The sequence below is a fragment of the Xenopus tropicalis genome, chromosome 5, assembly GCF_000004195.4.
Source record: "Xenopus tropicalis strain Nigerian chromosome 5, UCB_Xtro_10.0, whole genome shotgun sequence".
Lineage (NCBI taxonomy): Eukaryota > Metazoa > Chordata > Amphibia > Anura > Pipidae > Xenopus > Xenopus tropicalis.
This window is the reverse complement of record NC_030681.2, coordinates 41,709,796-41,728,792: the sequence shown is the minus strand read 5'-3', so window position 1 is coordinate 41,728,792 and position 18,997 is coordinate 41,709,796. Positions and strand designations below refer to the sequence as shown.

The window sequence follows — 18,997 nt, the reverse complement described above, 5'->3', positions numbered from 1 at the left end:
CAAAAAAAGCAGCAACAGTCTTTAACCCTCGCAGACTGTCCCTGGCAAGGATATTCACCTGTTGAAGACTGGGACAATGTATGGTTTCCTACTTGCCTGACTTGGCTTGGATTATTAAATACATACTACAAGAGACAATATCATAATTTACATTCATTTAGTTATTATTGTTGATGCTGATAAAAGTTCCTGGTCCAGTTGATAGCTCAGTGAGTTCAGTCAGTGAGTGATGGGTTGTCATATTATAGAATCTACATGGATTTAAGCACAACCAAACTCATGCCCTATATCAAAACCACATAAGATCTATAAACTCTATGACATTACAGTTGTAGGTATCGCTTATACACTTATAAAGTGAACTCTGTACAGCATCAGAGTAAAAAAGATCTCTAACTTATATAAATACACTTTTAATACCAAGAGTATATGGACTAAATAGTATTCATGAACATAACATTATAATTTAAATCTCTTTTTATCATTTAGTTAAGCAGTGCAGTTTAGTTTTAAAATAAAGCCAGCTTAAGATATCAGGTACAGAATATGAGAAATAAAGCGGTGCAAAATCTAACAGCAATAGAAGAAAGACAAGAGATTCACCAATAGACTCACCATAGGTCACTTCTGAACGGTTCAAGGTGCGCCTGTTTGGACAGCTTGGTCTCAGCTGGAGGTGCATGTGAATAGAGCAGGAGGATTGCAGCCCTCCTACAGCTGAATGCTCCTGGGCTAAAACTGTCACTTGCTACTCATTGGTTTTACAGAAGTCTCTCCTCCTTACATAACCTTCGCGTTCAGCAAGCAAAGCTGTGTGCTCACTTCGGGATGCAAGAGAACACAGACACTGAACAAGGCTGCTCTGTATTTTACTCCCTGAAGTCACGAGTCCTGGGAAAGTTAATTCCAAAGCATTAACCCTCTCCCTTTCTCTCAGATGAAGCACTGAATGCATTGCAACAAATGAAATCCCTAGTGTGTCCTGCAGCAAGAGCATATCTCCTTTTGAATGCTTCTGTTCTGCAGTATCACTGAAGCCATCTAAAGATGAACAAACATAGATAGCCATGTACAGATGAACACATTTAAGCAGATAGATGTGCTTGCCTGCTGAGTAATCACAGATTTAATGTGTAATGAATGTGGCAAATCATCTTAATGTGATATTTCTGCTTAGCAGGACACTGAAGCTATACTATACAAGAGGCATGAGAATGCCTCCACCTCCTCCCTGTTTATTGCTGCACTGCACCACACCTTTGCCCTTACCAGTCGCCAATAAGACACTTCTACTGCCCTGTATGCCATCTCATCAGCACTCCAACCTCCACAGAAATACGAGTCTTATTGTAGGGCAAGCACCCCATCCCAATGGCAGCAGTGCAACTCATGTCTACTGCCACACAGAGCATTTAAACAGTTTAGTTTAGGGAAGAGCTGTCATAGCAATTTCTAAGCAATTTGTTGGTTGCTAGAGAAGTTGGACTGATGCTAATATGATTTTATTTTGCTTTTTCTAATATGATTATAGGAAGTACAAACAGTTAACCAGGCACAATGAATTCCTGTCCCTCTGAGTTTTCATTTTATACATGGGGCCAATGCACAGGGGATAAGGATAAATCTCAAAACATTTACAATAAAGGGGACGCTCACCTTAGATTTACATATAGTGTGCTATGGTCAACCAGGTTAAAGCCCAAGAGAGAATTGCAGAAGAAACGAAAAAGTATACAGAAAATAATAAATGAAGCCAAGTGGCAAATTAATAGACATGTAGAGTTCCCACTCACTAAATAAAAAGACGCTTAAAATATATAGAAACTGCGCTCTAAAAGTGAAAACTACCTCAAATATTCCTCATATACTGGCTTGTCAGGGGTTAATAAACAAAATTTCCATTAAACAGACAAGCCAGTCTATGAGGAATATTTGAAGTAGTTTTCACTTTTCAGTTTCTATATATTTTAAGTGTCTTTTTATTTAGTGAACTCAACGTGACCAGCGAACCCATAAATATTTTATTTTATCTTAACAATTTTAATAATATTAGCACAGATTAATTCTTAGAAGTGGCAAGTTATGTTGAAGCAGTAGTGTATAAAATTCTTAATGGTAATACTAAGGCCAATACACCCGTTAAAGAAGACATAAAATTAGCTGGCATGTATCTCTTTAATTCCCCAGCCTCTTCCCAAACACTAAAAAATAAACAAAAAAATCAAATTTTACCTCTGTAACAGTATAGTAGCTCAGAGGGGCCCTGGTAAGTCCATGGTTGCCACAAGATAACTGCAATACCCTGGAACTATTTGGACCAGAGGTGAGGCCAGTGGCTGTCCATTTGACTCTTTAGCAAGACACGAGGGCCCTATGGGCTCCCCTTTTGGGGCTATGGGCTATCTGGGCATAGGAGATGCATAGATCTTACCATATTTAGATACCAGACAGTGGAAACAACTGAGAAACAGAGATAGAGTAATCAGCTGCCACTATTATGCCATTAACTGCTGCATCTAAAAGAAAAGTGCCAGCAAATCCAGAAGAAGACCTGAATGCTCAGATAAGAATGCTGTTGTTTCTCTAATTCCATTCCTCTTCTTCACTCATTGAAAAATAGGAATTATGAGGGTAGAGAATATGTTTTGCAATGTATCTTTGCAAAGGGGAATCATTTATTTGCAGAAATGGACAAACAGCACAAGCTTTCGGGGGTGACCCCTTCTTCAGGTGCAATGAAGAAGGGGTCACCCCCGAAAGCTTGTGCTGTTTGTCCATTTCTGCAAATAAATGATTCCCCTTTGCAAAGATACATTGCAAAACATATTCTCTACCCTCATAAATCTGGTCTGGTATTTTCAATAAGTGATTTAAAGGCAATGCCGACAGACTGGAGTGCTTCTTCCCCTTTGCAAAGATACATGGAAAAAAGGCTTGGGAGGGGCTGTGGAAGTTAAGCACCCTCTGAGAACATGTATGTAAGTGGTGTGCTGAAGATTTTTGAATATGTTTTGCAAGACATTGGTTCTATTTGTGTATGCATATAAGCATGTGTGCATTTAAACAAGACACAGTAATCATGTCTTATTTTGTACTTGAGTTCTATGACCTGTTGCCTGTGTTTCCTCTGGGTACCCTGGTCTTCTCTCACACTGCAAAAATATACATGCAAGTTAATGGGCTCCTTGATGGGAACCTTAGATTGTAAATTCCATTGGGGCAGGGAATCATGGGAATAATGTATAATCCCTGTAAAGCACTATGTAAATGTCTCAGTTCTATTTAAACACCAGGTAATAAATAAATACTTAATAAAAGCATTTATACCTTTTTAAGGTTCCAGGGTGAATGCTTGTATTGTATGAATGTGCATACCATAACCATTTGTAATAACGACAATCTTATCCATTTACTTCCATTTCCTTAGCTTTGTTCTTTATTAGGAAAAAAAAATCAATTTGAGATCTATGAAGCCGGCTAAAGGTTTTATATAAATTATTCTGTATTGGCATAAAGTATGCTTCAAGATAAATTAAGGGACTTCCCTTGGTGAATGTGACTGTAAAGGTCAATATCATGAAAAATGTATTCTTAAATTGTTTAGGTACTATACATACCTAAGATAATACAGTAAAAGTGTACTAATATGGTTTATTTTTACTGAAGAAACATACAAAAATCCATGAAGTTTTACTCCAGGGACAGTAAATCCTTTTATATTAAAGGGATTATCCAGAGAATATTGTACCCCTATTGTTAAATATAAGAATACTGCAAGATACTATTCATAAGTCATCTAGATTGTAAGCTCTACGGGGCAGGGACCTCCATCCTCTTGTGTCTTTGACTCTTAACTTTTTGCAACTGTGTCTTGTATTTATTTGTATTTATTGTTATACTGTGTATTATACTGTGCATTTATCTATCATTATCTTTAACCCTCTGTCTATCCTACTGTACAGCGCTGCATACATAAGTAGCGATTCATAAATAAGGATATACATACATACATATACATACATAAGTCAAAAGACCAAGTACTTTTATACACAGGGCTGGCCTTAAGCCAATTGGACCTATTGGGCCAATAGGGCCCTGCACCAGCGGAAATAAGCACATAAAGCTGTCCAGCCCACCCCCAACAATGCTGCTATGTGTTCCAGGACAGTAAACACAAAGTGGACACTGCATTCATACTGCTACCCGAGGGTACACACTCTCGCAATTGGGCCCTGCAGTTTATAAGACCGGAACTCTGAGCTGTCTTCTAATGTCCATACTTCCAAGGGTACATAATTTCGTATAACACACATTTTAGTGAGCCATGTTGCATTACTATGCACTTTTTATAATGATATACAACACTGTACTTTATTACATATTATTTTTGGTAGGGATGTATTGAGCCCAGCATTCGGTTTGGGATTTGGCTTTTTAGAGGATTCAGAAAGTGTTCAGCTAAACCAAATCCAGACCCTTAAACTTAAGTGACTTAAAGTTCTGGACAACTGAAAGCGACCATGTTTTGTTCAAAATGTATGCAGTTTTATTATTATTTTCATTTTGCGTGTGCCAATTTGGGTTCAGGTACGATATTGCTGTTTACTATGTAATGCTTATTTAGGCTGTTAGGCAGTAAAGCTAGCATGTGTCCTGCTCTTGTTTAAAATAATGCTTACAACTCTTTTTCATGCCAACTGTTTGTGAGATTTGTGAATGCCTGCCAGAATCATTGTTGTCATACTCTATTTTTATATAAATCAACAAGCCTGAAGATTGTTATTATTAATAATAAAACACCTAGAGGAACAAGTGAGTCGGCGGCCCTTGGATAAGTAGTTGTATCATGCAGATAAACCGTTAAGCAGTAACCATCTCTGACAGAAAGTGGCATATAATTCCCACTTTAAAGCCAATGGAAACTGGCATAATACCCACTGTAAAGACAATGAAAACTGGCAACAAGAAATCAAAGCAGCGATGAAATTAAGCTACAGAAAAAGAGCAGTTAGTTTGCACATAACACCACAATGCTATTTCTAAATATTCTTTGGATAAAGAAGCAAAAAATATCAAACTAAAAAAGCTGGCCGCACTGGTTTTAAGACAATGGCAGTTGAGCTTCCATTCTGCCTAAATAGCAAAACTGACCAAACTGAGCAAGACTGAGTTGTTTTGTTCTTATAATGCCATCTTAATTCAAAAGGTAATGGCAGATACAACTCTTATATATTTATCCACAGCTGGTCAGGAATTTGTTATGGTCTCTTTATTTATTCATCATAGAAGTGAGCAAATTCTCTTATTCTATTAAACTAATGAAAGTTTTGCCAAGCTGGATGAGCTTAAAATAGATTGTTTGTAACGCTATAAAGAAATATTCACAGTTTTTATTAACAATGTTCTCTGCACTTTATATTGGTGCACACCGATTTGTCATATTTTACCCCCAACTCTACAGTATTTATCTCTTTACAAAATGATAATAATATAGATTTGTAATACTAGGAACATGCCACTTTTCAATGCAGGGACACTGTTTATTCTTTTTAATGTAATCCCTTCTTCTGCTATATGCATAATGGGTCAAGCAAGAAAGTGCTACAGATGACTGACTAGAAGATGATGTCCTTCTTTTGGTGTAAGTCTGATTAGAACTATATTTCCAGCTTTAATCTGAGCCCCGGTGCTGCTTTATAATGAAACATTCCTCTCCATTGCAGTCCGTGTGCATCCACGTATTCACCTTCTCCTTCCATTCTGTGAAAGCAAAGAGTATGTGAGTCTTGATTCTCTTTGACACATACTTCATGCATGAAATGCTTTAATTTACTGTCCTAGATGTCTATTTCTGCACTAAATAGGCTCTTATCTGACACTAAATAAAATATGACATTACAAAAATATTTAAATGCAATGAAATGTTGTTTCATGCGCCTTTTTAATTAGCAAAAATAATTCATTTTTCACTTGCATGCACTTATTTGATGTTACTTTGCTCATGAACATATTCAGAACATATGAATAATTATCAGGCAATTTTAGCATTTAGCCTTAATCTGCCCAAACAAATGCAGAAATGTTTCTGAATTTGTTGACAAATATGCTGGGAGCACACAGAAAGCACAGACAGCACGGTGCTGAGTTGATTTCATACTTATGGCATGGGGAGTACTCAGATCATATTTAGTTCTTTGAAATTTGGTATTATTCCTAAAAAGTATTTGTTTTTCTGCTTGATAAACCCTCTCACACAGTTTCTTCTTTCTACCCCAATACTGAGGTCCAAAAAATATGTTGATCCTCATAAATCTAGAGGCTTATGAAAAGTCTGTGATGTAAAAAGACAATGGTGTAGATATTTTCTGGATGAAAGAAATCCTCTTGCGAATGTTGTATACTACTTAAAATATGTATCGGCAAGTGTCCAGGACTGGCATTTTGATACATATAAAATAATCTACTGCTAAATCTAGAAGTAAGCACACTTGTGTTTTTGATTACCACCCAAACATGAAGAGAGCACTTGGGCAGGACTGATGGTGCAGTTGCTGGGTTCTAACAACTTCCTGTATATATATCCGTAATCTTATTTTGTGAGGGTGACAAATAAAGTGTACAATAGCATGTAGTTATTGATTTCTGAATATCTGTAACCGGATCATATGTTGAACCATAAAATACAGTTTAAATCTAAAAGCTCAAAAAAATCCCATTAGGGGTCTCCTTTATTACAGAAAACTTGGACAGTAAATAAAGTAGTCACAAGGCAACTCAGCCTCAAGTTTAACTGAGAGTCTGTGGGGTTATTTTGACACTTTGCACACTGCGTTCTTCATTGTAAAGACCCCTTATGAGTTTAGACTGCTGTTTAGCAATCCCTGCTCTTCAAATCAATGTAGTACATTGTAGTGCATTAAATCTGTATGATATCAGAAATTCTATTTGCTCCAGTAATCAAGCCCCTATCCTGTATAATTTACGGCACCCAGCAGATCATCTCACGGTAGGGCAACTGTAATAAAATTGTCTTGTTCTGAATGCATTAATATATTTGGAATCCTCTGGGAAATATTTGACCCACATTTCTTGATAGACTGGAGTATTTTTATAGATTTTCTGACCTAAAACTGAACTGGCACAATATATAAAACTCATATATAAAAAAAATGGTGAGGATACCTACAGGTGAAACACCTGCTCTTTCGCTGCTCTTATTTGCTTTGCATTATGAGAAAGGGGTATTAAAGGAAAAAGCCCAGAGAAAAAATGTAACCAGCACAGAGATGCCATCTTACATGGCATCCCTTTACCAGGTATCCCCAGAGCAGACTTTGACTACTGCACATGTACGAGTCTAGGGGTTTACTAATATTCACAATTCAAGAAAAAAAATGCAGCTGCAAATGCGACTTCTGTTTCTGTAACTTTTTTCCCAGACAAATTATGTAGTATTCTATTTTGAGTATTTTCTTAGATATGCTAACGCTTGAGAATTATAACACTCATTTGGGGGGGGGGGGGAACTTGAGTAATTGTGACTTGATTTCATGAACTTGACAATAGATAAATCAGGCTTTAAGTTTACCAGGGGATGACAGAGAAAGTTACGAAACATGGTGGTGCTGCACTACATTACTTTTTCTCCTGAGCTGAGCACTGGTTCAGGGAACAAAACTTCACTTGATATATTTGCAACACCAGTGAATCAGGCTTTTCTTGTCCTTTTTTCTTACAAAAATAGTAAGATGTGATAGGTGTGATAATAATGTCACTAATTAAATGTTTTAATGCAAGTAAGAGCTAATGCAGAATGTATCAGTTGTAAAAGTTATTGATCATAATCTTTCTATATTCTTACTACCACCCCCCCCCCCCAAAGAGTTGCTTTCTTTGTTGCTCATATTGTAACACTGGCAATTATTCAAACTGAAGATAGGGAAATCTCACCTGTTCTGGTTAAAGCTTCCTATATATCTGGCTCCATTTGGGAAAATGTATGTACCTTTCCCATGAAACATATTATCAGTAAATTCTCCTTCGTACACAGCCCCTGATGGATGTTCAAGTCTCCCCATGCCATTCATCTGTAGTATAAAATGGAAGAATTTAGTATTCTGACTCCAGACATGCTCTGTTACTCTAAAGTGGAATGTTAATAAGGCTATAGCTTTAAGGGAAATGGCACATGGAGAGATTTGTTGCCCACCTTCATTCACATTTTATTCACGATTAAATTGAATTGCCATGAGTAATATAATTTACTTGTGGCAATTTAACTGTTAGTGAAGGGGATGGGATTTTCAGGAGATTTTTCTCTCCATGTGTCATTGCCCTAAAACTAACTCTCCCCATGTGTCATTGCCCTAAAACACTATCTATAAAGCTCAAGACGTCTTACTAAAGTAAATATCAATGTTTATTCTGTGGGGCTTGGGAACTTCTATTTATGCCACTGACACACAGGGAAGTTAGTCACTTGCAATAACCCTTTGCTACCGTGGGCAACTAATCTACCCGAAATGCTTTCCTACTAGCAATAATGTATATCTCTAGTGGGAAAATGTAGGCAGTGCTTCATTTTTCTTATGTTGCCTGAAGATGACTAGAAAGAAAACTTTGAGTGGCTTTGGAAAAAATAGCACCGCATGTTATCCCACCAGCGATTTACGTTATTGTCATTGGGAAAGCCACAATTTATCACAAGCGACTAATCGCCCTTTGTGCCAGCATACTGCAGGAGGCAATGAGGCTAATGATAGAGAAGTGATGCAAAATCAGACATAAAAGACACATTTTAATATCAGGGTCTGGGATTTCCACAAAGGCAATTATATTAAGATATTTTACTGGTAAATATACATAATGTTGATGGGCCTATAGATTTTGGGGAAGGTCAGTTTGGGGAAAATCAGTATTGTGCCCCACGAGATGAAGCATTTACCTTATCATTGTTCCATAATCCTGAGTAGGTCAAACCACACAGACTTTTATGGACTCCTGTTCCATTCCTCTCCAACAATTCTGATTGTGTCCTTCTACATTCTCCATCTGAAATGACAATATGTTATTACTGGAGAACCTGATGACATCTGACCATGTGGCTGCAATGTTTATAAAAATCTACACAAAAAAAAGTTGGAATGCATTTTTAGCAAGTTAAAAAATACAAATTATCTGTATTAGAACTTATAGTATAGTGACCACACAAGGACTTGCCTGACTTTTCTCCTTTTTATCTGACAAATTAAGAGACAGAATGAGATTTTTTTTTTCAGCTTCAGAATCTACTAAGCAATCATTTAAATTTAATGGACATAGGCTAGGGATGTAAATAGCTCTGATGCAAGTGATTACTGGATAACTGCTAGGGATGCACCAGATCCAGGATTCGGTTCTTGATTCGGCCAGGATTGTTCTTGTCTTTTTCAGCAGGATTCAGATTCAGCCAAATCTAAGTGCCTGACTGAACAAAATCCAAATCCTTAAAATCATATGACTTTTTGTCACGTCATGTAAATTTTTCACCACAGGCAGTTCTCTTTAGCCATTCCTTGCCCTAATTTGCATTTAGCCAAATCTTTCATGAAGGATTCAGCGTTCGATTGAATCCCAAAATAGTGGATTTGGTGCAGCCCTAATTAATATATAGCCAGCTACTGAGGTGTGCAAGTTGATGCCACCCCCCTTGTTCCCCCCGTGTTTAGCTTTTTCACGTGAGAGGGGGGGCGAGGGGGTGCAACATCACTAGTTCAAAGAGCGCAATAGCTCTCTCTGAACGAGAAGAGCCTAAATTCTGATATAAAAATGGGAATCTCGGCTCTTTAAGTTACAAAGAGCGGCTTTTTGCATAGTACAAAACTGCCTTTTCTATGTTTTAGTCAAGCTCATTAATCTTTCCTACTTTTCAGCATAATTTGATAAAGGCCTCCTCCTATTAGAGGGCTATTTTAACTTTAGACCTCAGGTTCATAAACAAGTCAGGATCAGTTTTGCCCTCAGCCTCAACCTTTAAATCAGTCTATAAGAAATAATGAATGGCAATCAAATATGAATTCGGTACAGGTATGGGACCTGTTGCCCAGTATGGTTGCATGCTATACAACATATATGTCAAACACAAGGCCCGGGGGCCAAATCCGGCCCACCTGGATGTTTTATGTGGCCCTTGGTGAGTGTGTTGACATCCAGCCTGATCAATTTCCATTTTCCTTACATAGCAACTAAGACTAAGGGGTATATTTATCATGGTGTGTAAAAAGTGCAGTGAAGCATTACCAGTAATGTTGCCCAAGGCATCCAATCAGTAATCAGATTTCAACAGTAGCAAAGCATCTATTGGCTGATTTGAGCAACATCACCGGTAATGTCTTACTCCACTTTTTACACATTGTGATAAATATACCCCTTAGTATCTTACTAAGTATATTAATAAAAAATTTGGCCCGCGACTTAGCCTGTGTTTTAGATTTCGGCCCCCTTATGTGATTGAGTTTGACACCCCTGCTATACAACATGCCCACCCCCACTGGGAGTTCCTTCCTGGTGAGGGTGGCCTAGCCCTGGTGGGGACTGTTTTTTTTTTAATCTATTGTTTCCCCCAACCGGAGTGTGGGCTCTATATGCCCGAACCTATGGTGGGGGAAACAATTCTAATGTGACAGGTGCCCTTTAAATAGAGGATAATTGATCTTACATAGATTCCTTTGCACTTTCTTGTATAAATATATCCAACTGACAAATTACTATTTTTATTCACATAAAACATAACTTATAAATTATAAAAATATCCTTAAGTAGACATTTATGACTAAAATTAAGAGAACACTTGTAAAGCTTATGTAAACTATGTGTATAATAAATGGGAGTAGTTACTGTGCCCCTTTAATATCAAACATATATCTTATATATGCCAGTCTGAACAAGGTGTTCACCTTATAGAAAAAAGCAATGGCACTCAAGAGCTACAAACGGGACTAGCCCTTTAGATACTTTATTACGGAAGTGCACTTCCATAATAAAGTATCTAAAGGGCTAGTCCCGTTTGTAGCTCTTGAGTGCCATTGCTTTTTTCTATTTGGAGTCTTTGGGAGGGTGCCGATCCCCCCGCAGTGAGCACCGAGCGTGAATTTTTGAGGAGAGTTAAGGGTGTGCGTATAAGGTCTTTGGTTCGTTTACAAGGTGTTCACCTTACCATATCTGTCTCCATTGGGGAAAACATATGAAATCTGAGATAACTCTGGAGCTGTGGAAGAAAAAAATCTGTTACTTGATGGTCTGATACCACAAGAAGAATACACAACCAGTATCTCTGTAAAACTGACAGTTAATATTCACAGTTAATAGATTTCATATAATGAAGCCAATAGAACCTAATATTATGCCCTTAAATGGGATATAGCTCCAATTACAATGGTTTTGGATATCCAAAACCTTGATGCCATTGCTAAACAAACATATTGATTTTCACTGCTAAATATTAATTTCAGGGCTGGTTCAAGGGCTGACAGTTCAATTTTGTCACCTACCTAATCCAAGAAGTAGGCTCAGCAACAACGACTATGCCATCCATCCATTCATCATTCACTAGTTTATTAAGAAACAGTACATGATATTTCATGACTTATTGGTGCCAATGCTGCATACATTTAAAATGTTATCACCTAAAACAAAAACAGGAATAGGTGTCCGCAGGAAGGGACATAGCCCTTAAGGGCTAAACTCCACAGAAGATTTTCATCAGATTTTGTGTGTCAGATTTATTTGGTCTTGTCATGCAACAGCACACAACACCATGCAACTGCAAGAGATTTTGTAGGATTCTACAAAATCTGATCTCCATAGGCTGTAATGTAAAGATGGATCAGATAAAGTCGGAGGGTGTGTTTTGTTCATGCATCTACAGTCAATGTATTTCAAAGAGGTAAAAAAAGTCAGATGATGACACAACATGCAGCATTCCTTTTCAACAAGCGTGTTGTGTTGGATAGCAAATCTTTTATGTAGTTTACACATTAGATTTTTGTCAATCCCATTATATTTTGACCCATGCAACTACACCCAACTTGTAGGACGTGTTTTGTCGATCAACACCATCCTACAAAATCTCAAGTGGAGTTTAGCCCTAAGGGTTGTTAATGTCATGCCCATTAACTGTAGCCAAAATGCTCAGTGCTTCCACCAAACTTGTTTATTTCTTCTTTTTAAAAAAAAACAACAAAAAAAACTGGTTCCCATCATTCAGCTAAGAATGATGTGTTATGGCCAAATATCGGGCCAACCCTCCACCTCTACACAAACCAAAGGAGTCTTTCGCTAGTCTGACCTTTTATCTCAGCTACTGCATTAACCTCTGTATGCCCAGGGGGAAGGGCAGTCCTTAAAGGCATTGTTCCCCAAAGGTTTCCTCCACAGGGTGTTTTTTGTGCTGAAGGATGACTCTTCATGAGTCTGGACTCATGAGTCTGCACCACACCAAATTACTATATATTTCATAAACAGCAGTGATCAGTTTTGGAACCTAGTTTCCTAGGCTTTCTCTCAGCCTTATATCCACAAATCTGAATAGAGGAATGAGGTGGGACTTTTTTCATTTTTTCTATCCATAGGCATGCACAGGAAGGGGAAAGTTTTGCCCTCAAACTGGGCAAGAATAACTGCCCTGGGTCCCTATAATAGTTTTAACTAGTTCACAAAAGAATAAGTAAGCACTTCAAACATTTGGCAGGCCAAATAAAGTAAGAAATATATTTTTATTACATTTTACATGTCCTTAAAAGCCTTATGTGTTTTGTGCTGATGAGTATTATGGAGGCTGTGAAAGACTTTCTGGGCTTTGCCAACAAAATTAATTTCCTACAAACTTGGTATTTCCTTCAGGGCTGTGGAGTCAGTAGAAAAATTCTCCGACTCCGACTCCAACTCCTCAGTTTCTGATACTTCCGACTCCGACTCCACGACTCCTCTGTTTTTAATATGCTAATGTATTTTATACATCCAGGAAGGGGCAGGGGGGAAGGGGCACTTAAAACATACCCCCCAACTGTCCCGCTTTGCGCGGGACAGTCCCGCTTTTTATAGCACATCCCGCTGTCCCAGATCGTTCCATGAATGTCCCGCATTTCCGTAACATTCATGGAACGATCCGTGATAGCGAAATCCGCTGGCTGAAGGTGGGCGCTCCTGCTCCTTGCGCGGTTCCTCTCATTATGTGGCTTCTTCTCCGGCGGTGCCAGGCCCTTTTAAAAGGTTGCGCCCCGTGCGTACTGACGTCACATGTACACATGGGGCGCAACCTTATAAAAGGGCCTGCGCACATGTAGCTGCATAAGGAGAGGAACCGCGGAAGAAGTAGGAGGATGTGTGGGGGGCTCTGTGTAATGGGGGGCACTGTGTATTGGGGGACTCTGTGTAATGGGGGCACTGTGTATTGGGGGGCTCTGTGTAATGGGGGCTCTGTGTAATGGGGGGCACTGTGTAATGGGGGCACTGTGTAATGGGGGGCACTGTGTATTGGGGTACTGTGTATGAAGGGCATTGTGTATGGGGGGCATTGTGTATGGGGGGCATTGTGTATTGGGGGCATTGTGTATTGGGGTACTGTGTATTGGGGGGCACTGTGTATGAAGGGTACTGTGTATGAAGGGTTCTGTGTATAGGGGGGCACTGTGATTGAAGGGTACTGTGTATTGGGGGGCACTGTGTATTGGGGGGCACTGTGTATTGGGGGCACTGTGTATTGGGGGGGCACTATCTATTGGGGGGCACTGTGTATTGGGGGGCACTGTGTATGAAGGGTACTGTGTATGAAGGGTAATGTGTATTGGGGGGCACTGTGTATGAAGGGTACTGTGGGCCATTGGGGGCACTGTGTATGGGGGGAAAAACTGGTACATAGTTATAACTGACTGCCTTCTCTCTATATTTGTATTTATATGTAGGAGTTGCTATATTGTTTCCCTTAGATAGTACAGTATGAGGGTATAGCACATTTGCGTCTGATCCCACCATTTCAACTATATAAAAGGAGTATTTTTAGAAAAAAATGGGGTGTGTTAATTGGGGCGTGGTCAAAAAATTTGCTAGGTTCCCAGTGGGCATTGGGTTCCCTGTAACAGAGGAACACGACGCAGTGGAGCTGCCGCACCTTAACTGTGCATTACGTTCCATTTAGTGAAGCATACAGTCAATGAAAAGCATGCTTCATGGTCACTCAACGAGTTCGTTTATGCACTGCGTGCATTGGGCTTTATTATTATAGCAGAGAAGTAATTAATTATGACTGTTTGTGAATTGGGACCAGGGGCGATTCTGGACATATCGCCGCCTGAGGCGGCTCCTGGATGCCGCCCCCCCCCCCCCCCGCGCTCCCCAGCGCTTACCTTCTGAGCGCAGGAGCAGGTCCGGGGGCGGTGAGATCGCTAGTGCAGAGAGCGCAATTGCGCTCTCTGCACTAGAAGAGCCGAATTTCCGGTTTAAAAAACTTTTTGCCGCCCCTGGTAACTGGGGCGCTTCTGCCACCTGAGGCGAGTTTCTCAACTCGCCTAATGGCACAAGCACCCCTGATTGGGACATTTAAACTTGCTTTATTTTTTTTTTTTTATTCCCATTTAAATTTAGTAGGAGTCAGAGTCGGTTCATTTTTTGCCGACTCCGACTCCAGGTACCCAAAATTGCCTCCGACTCCTCGACTCTGACTCCTACTCCACAGCCCTTTCCTTAGCACCTGTACACAGGCTTAGTCTAGAAAAACAGCATAGCTGTCAACTTCCCCAGTAGGTGCCCAGTTTAGGACCCTAATTCACAACACAATTTCATCATTTCCCCGGTTTTTGCAATTTCTCCCTCCAATTAAGATATGTGCAAGCACAGAGAACATTTAGTGATGTCAGAAAGGCCCTCCCAATAGGACATACCAGTAACAGTTCATGCCTACATTTTCGGTGGTGTGATGCTGATCCCCCAGGCTACCAAATTACAAAGTTGATGCTTCCCTCTAGAAAATTTTCTGCCAACACCAATGGAAACAGACATTTAGACACTTAAGCTGGCCATACATGTTACAATCACAAACTTTCCTGCAACCATTGGTCCCTGATGTTCAGGGCTGAATCATCAGATATGGAGGTAGAAACAATAGGAATTCTATCCCAATCTGATGATTCAGCCCTAAACGCAGCTTCTGCTTGGGCGCCTTCAAACTTTTGTCCTGCCCGGTCGATGAGGCGACCGATATCCAAGGCTTGTGCCAATATGGGTCGTCTCGTCGATCCACCATACACACATCAAATATCGTACGAGACTTCATTTCATACTATAATATTGGTGCATGTACTGTATGTCCAGCTTTACAATAGGCTGTTCAGTCTGAGACAAAAAGGCATGATACTGCAGTGCTGTGTGTTTATATGGCTAAAATACACAAAAGCCATGAATATCCTGTAACTTATAATCTTATAAACCAAAACAGGGTGACTTCTAAAAAATATACCTGTTAAAAGGTGGCTAAAAACTATAATGCTCTGAACACATACTGCTGAATGATAGTAACCAGTAACTGAACGGATATGGAATGACAGAGTAACGCAAATGAAATAAAACAAGTTCACAGTCCATCCTCTCTTTTGATTTATTTCACTTTAGTCAGACTTCCACTTCTATGCCTATGTGTCCTGAAACAACCCAAAGCACTACCTGCACTAACAAATAAGAAAAAAATATATATTTCGTAATTACTGGCTACTGGCATGTAGTGCAATCCCTAAAAAGACAAAAGCTAGAAATGTGTATCATCTTCAGTGAATAGGCCAGTGTGGGGAATAATGGAATTTGCTACTCATAAAGATAACAGCTCTTTATAAAAGCCACCTTTGAAAGCTTTGGCACAAAGAAAAGTAACAGTTTTAATGAAATTGAACTTGACAAAAACTTAGAGACTGAATAGATGCTCACACAGGTGCCCTATTTCCATGCCAGTGGCTGTTCAACATTTTATGAGTAAAAATTCCCTCTGAGCTTCTTCTCTCAAGCCTTTTAAGGAAGGATGGTTTTGTGTGCTCTGATCCTCTGAACATCAGTGTCTTCACTAACAGGCTTCCTGTCTGTGTCATTCTCTTTATGAGCAGCTAGTTTCCATTATTATATGCCAACATGAGTATTCACAGAAGATGCTTCACTATACTAGAAATTTCATTTAATTTTTTTCTGAGGATTCCATCAAGTGCTACAAGTAACTGCTATATATATTATCTATGTAAGCCTTTGGGGCATGTGATTGTTTTTGTCTAAATTGTTTCATTTAGTAGCCAATTGTTGCTCATCATTATACTGGCACATTGACCCAATATTTATTTTTCTTTCCCAGACTTTGTCCACCAACTTCCCCAAGTGCTGGCATGTCTGGCTGTAAATGTCAATAACCTGTGCTGTTCTAATAGCAGTGCAGGAAAACAGTTATAGACAGATGATGCTTACTGGCAGCCAGCACATGCTTTAAAGGGGCAGTTAAATGTTACTTTAACTTTCAATAAGTTATATAATGACCATTTCTAAGCAAATTTTTTAATTCACTGAATTCACTATTTCATTCATTATTTATTTTTCATAGTTTTTGAATAATATGTCTTTTTTTTCTAACTCTTTGCAGCTTTCAAATTGGGTCACTGATCTCAGAAACCAAAAAAACTATTGTTCTGTGAAGCTACACTTTTTTGTTATTGTTACTTTTTATAAGTTATTTTTCTATTTAAGTCCTCGCCAATCATATACCAGACCCTTATTCAAACCACTTTCTGGTTGCTAAGGTAAAGTGCACAACTAAATAGCTGCTGAAACAAACAGAAAAGCTGCTGAACAAAAACTGAAATAATTAAAAAACTACAAGTCATAAAAAACAGAGACCATTTGCAAACTGTCTGACTAAAGGACGATTCAAACAATACCTTTAAAGGGGACCTGTCACCCTTAAAACATAATTCCTAATGCTTTTCTATCATGTTAGTTGAGCAAAATAAGCTTTACTTACACTATATAAACAATTTACATTTGTTTTCAGTCTTGGAATTTACAGTCACAGACAGCAGGCAGGTGCCATTTTGTGAACACTATTATTAATACAAGCTTTGTATCACCCCAAAATCTTATGAATTGGCCATCTAGGCCAGGGGAGCCCAGACTTTTTAGTGCCGCAATTCGACTTTGTCTCCTCCCCGCATACATACGTGATGCAGCATACGTACGCATACTCCATAAAAGCACTGCACTTCCGCATTTCAAGGCTTAGACGTGGTCCACCAGAAGTCCATGGGGGATCGACGGTTTGGCCACCCCTGATCTAGGTGTAGGGACCCATAGGTATTAGAGTCCCTATGGCTTTAAATCCCTATTTCCTATTTCCTAGTACTGTTGCTGGGCAAAGTCCCATGTATCTAGTTCACTATGCCTTATTGGTCTAGTTAGGATGACCACTCCCCTTGCAGACTAATAAAGTGTCTGGCAAGGAGGGGTGGCTTTCTCTTTGGCTGCCTTCTGACTCTCAGGGAACATCTCCATTGAGCCTGGGATCAGAATAGGCCCCAGTAAAAGCCACCTGCCCTAGAGTAGCCCCTTGGTGCTCTAGTGAAAGTCGGGGACAGGGCCCACGTGAATGAGGAGAAGTTAGTGGTAGGATAGATCCTGTTAGAGCACGCTTTAGATAAGTGTGAGATAGTCAGGGCTATCTAGCAAGAGCAGTATTGGCTCCACCATAGGAGAAAGTTAAGGGTTTAGCAATACCCAGGCTCTGTTTGCCTTGCTGAAGGGACCGCAGTTCAGACACAGGCATCAGGCAGTATCTACCCCTGATCCACCGTTGGCTGTAGGGATCCAGTAAAGGGTGATCATCCTTAGGATTGCTACTAGCTCCTCATCTACCTCCACTGTGGTGCTACTCTGCCTTGCATAATTACAACTGCTACTACTGTTTGTTATCTACCTCAAGTATTGTGAGTATAACCCTGCTTTAACCTAGTCTGTGACAATAAACGTTCTACAGTTATTCAGCAAAGAACCTTCTGGCGTCCTAATTACTACCTCTACACCATACAGCATCAGAGAGTTGTAGTTCAACAACCTCCTCATCTCCAAAATAGCTCCTAAAGGCCATCTCCCACTTAGCGGAGGCCCATCCTGGGAAAAGGGGATCGCATGTAACACATGCTCTACTAAATACTAGCCTGGATTAACCCTTTACTGGTCAAATAGGTGTTACATAGGCTATATCTAGGAAGTGCTGAATGGAAAGTTAAAGAAATTGTCTGAAATCTGATCTGTCAATCATATATTGTAATCATATATTGTATGTCCCACAGGCCATTTATGATTGACAGCTCAGATTTTTAAATGCATTTATAACAGGTATGATGATTTCATTAAAAAAAGAATTTGGATTTCATGTTTAATTTTTAAATCCCTTTTATCATACAGCTTTTTATGTGTGGGTGACAGGTCCCCTTTAAGGCAGCATCACGGACCATAGTTATGATAAATAATCACAGACTAAGGGCAGCAGAACTAAATTATAATTATTTTTGGGCTGTGATTAAAGAGGTAATTTGTAAAATTTTATATAAATTGAGATTCATAAAATGGGAAGTTTATCTCTGCCTAAACTTTAAACAGGTTATAGATGGACTGACTCACTGCCAGTCGCCCTTTATCATTGCTTCTTTATGTCTTTTGAATTAAAAGTTAATTTTATTGTAAACGACCACTTTAAATTGCTACTCTCATCTTTTAAAGTCAGGCTATTTCGACTACTTTTTTGCTATTAACATTCTTGAAACAATTAAGCAACTTGATACAAATTATTGCCAATGTAATCATTTCTCACCACACGGTTCCCCAGTTGTCTCCATGGCCTTCCCTAGACAAGTTTCGTATCCATAGCTACCACAGTAAAAAAAAGGGGATGGCGGTGGGCGGTCATGACGTATCGAAACAAGCCAATAGGAGGCGGAGA

The 18,997-nt window shown here is 39.2% G+C and overlaps 2 protein-coding genes across 5 annotated transcripts in view; both read right to left on the bottom strand.

The window, feature by feature from the left end:
• Window positions 1–989, bottom strand: part of arhgef33 (Rho guanine nucleotide exchange factor 33) — a 48,114-nt gene extending 47,125 nt beyond the window's left edge. For 3 of the 4 annotated variants that reach the window (XM_031902690.1, XM_031902692.1, XM_031902691.1), the window contains exon 1: window positions 616–988. In XM_031902690.1, the coding sequence (XP_031758550.1) occupies window positions 616–682 (67 nt within the window). In that variant the 5' untranslated portion in view covers window positions 683–988. Of the gene's footprint in view, window positions 1–615 lie in introns of all 4 variants that reach the window. The other variant, XM_031902693.1, reaches the window with a different exon arrangement.
• Window positions 990–5,254: 4,265 nt separating this feature from the next.
• On the bottom strand, window positions 5,255–18,971 carry morn2 (MORN repeat containing 2). The gene is made up of 5 exons (XM_002933869.5): window positions 18,869–18,971; window positions 11,195–11,245; window positions 8,945–9,051; window positions 7,951–8,087; window positions 5,255–5,760 (listed from the first exon to the last, which is right to left on the bottom strand). The coding sequence occupies exons 1-5, from the start codon at window positions 18,891–18,893 to the stop codon at window positions 5,658–5,660; spliced, it is 423 nt and encodes a 140-aa protein (XP_002933915.2). The 5' UTR covers window positions 18,894–18,971; the 3' UTR covers window positions 5,255–5,657.
• Window positions 18,972–18,997: the final 26 nt, after the last annotated feature.

Bases quoted from the DNA above. Each gene is read 5' to 3' on its own strand.
- morn2 (XM_002933869.5), bottom strand. From the start codon at position 18,893: ATGGAGACAACTGGGGAACCGTGTG. The intron at 11,246-18,868 runs GTGAGAAATGAT...TTTCTTCCACAG, and splicing joins GACAACTGGGGAACCGTGTG to CTCCAGAGTTATCTCAGATT. The intron at 8,088-8,944 runs GTAAATGCTTCA...TTTATACTACAG, and splicing joins GATTATGGAACAATGATAAG to ATGAATGGCATGGGGAGACT.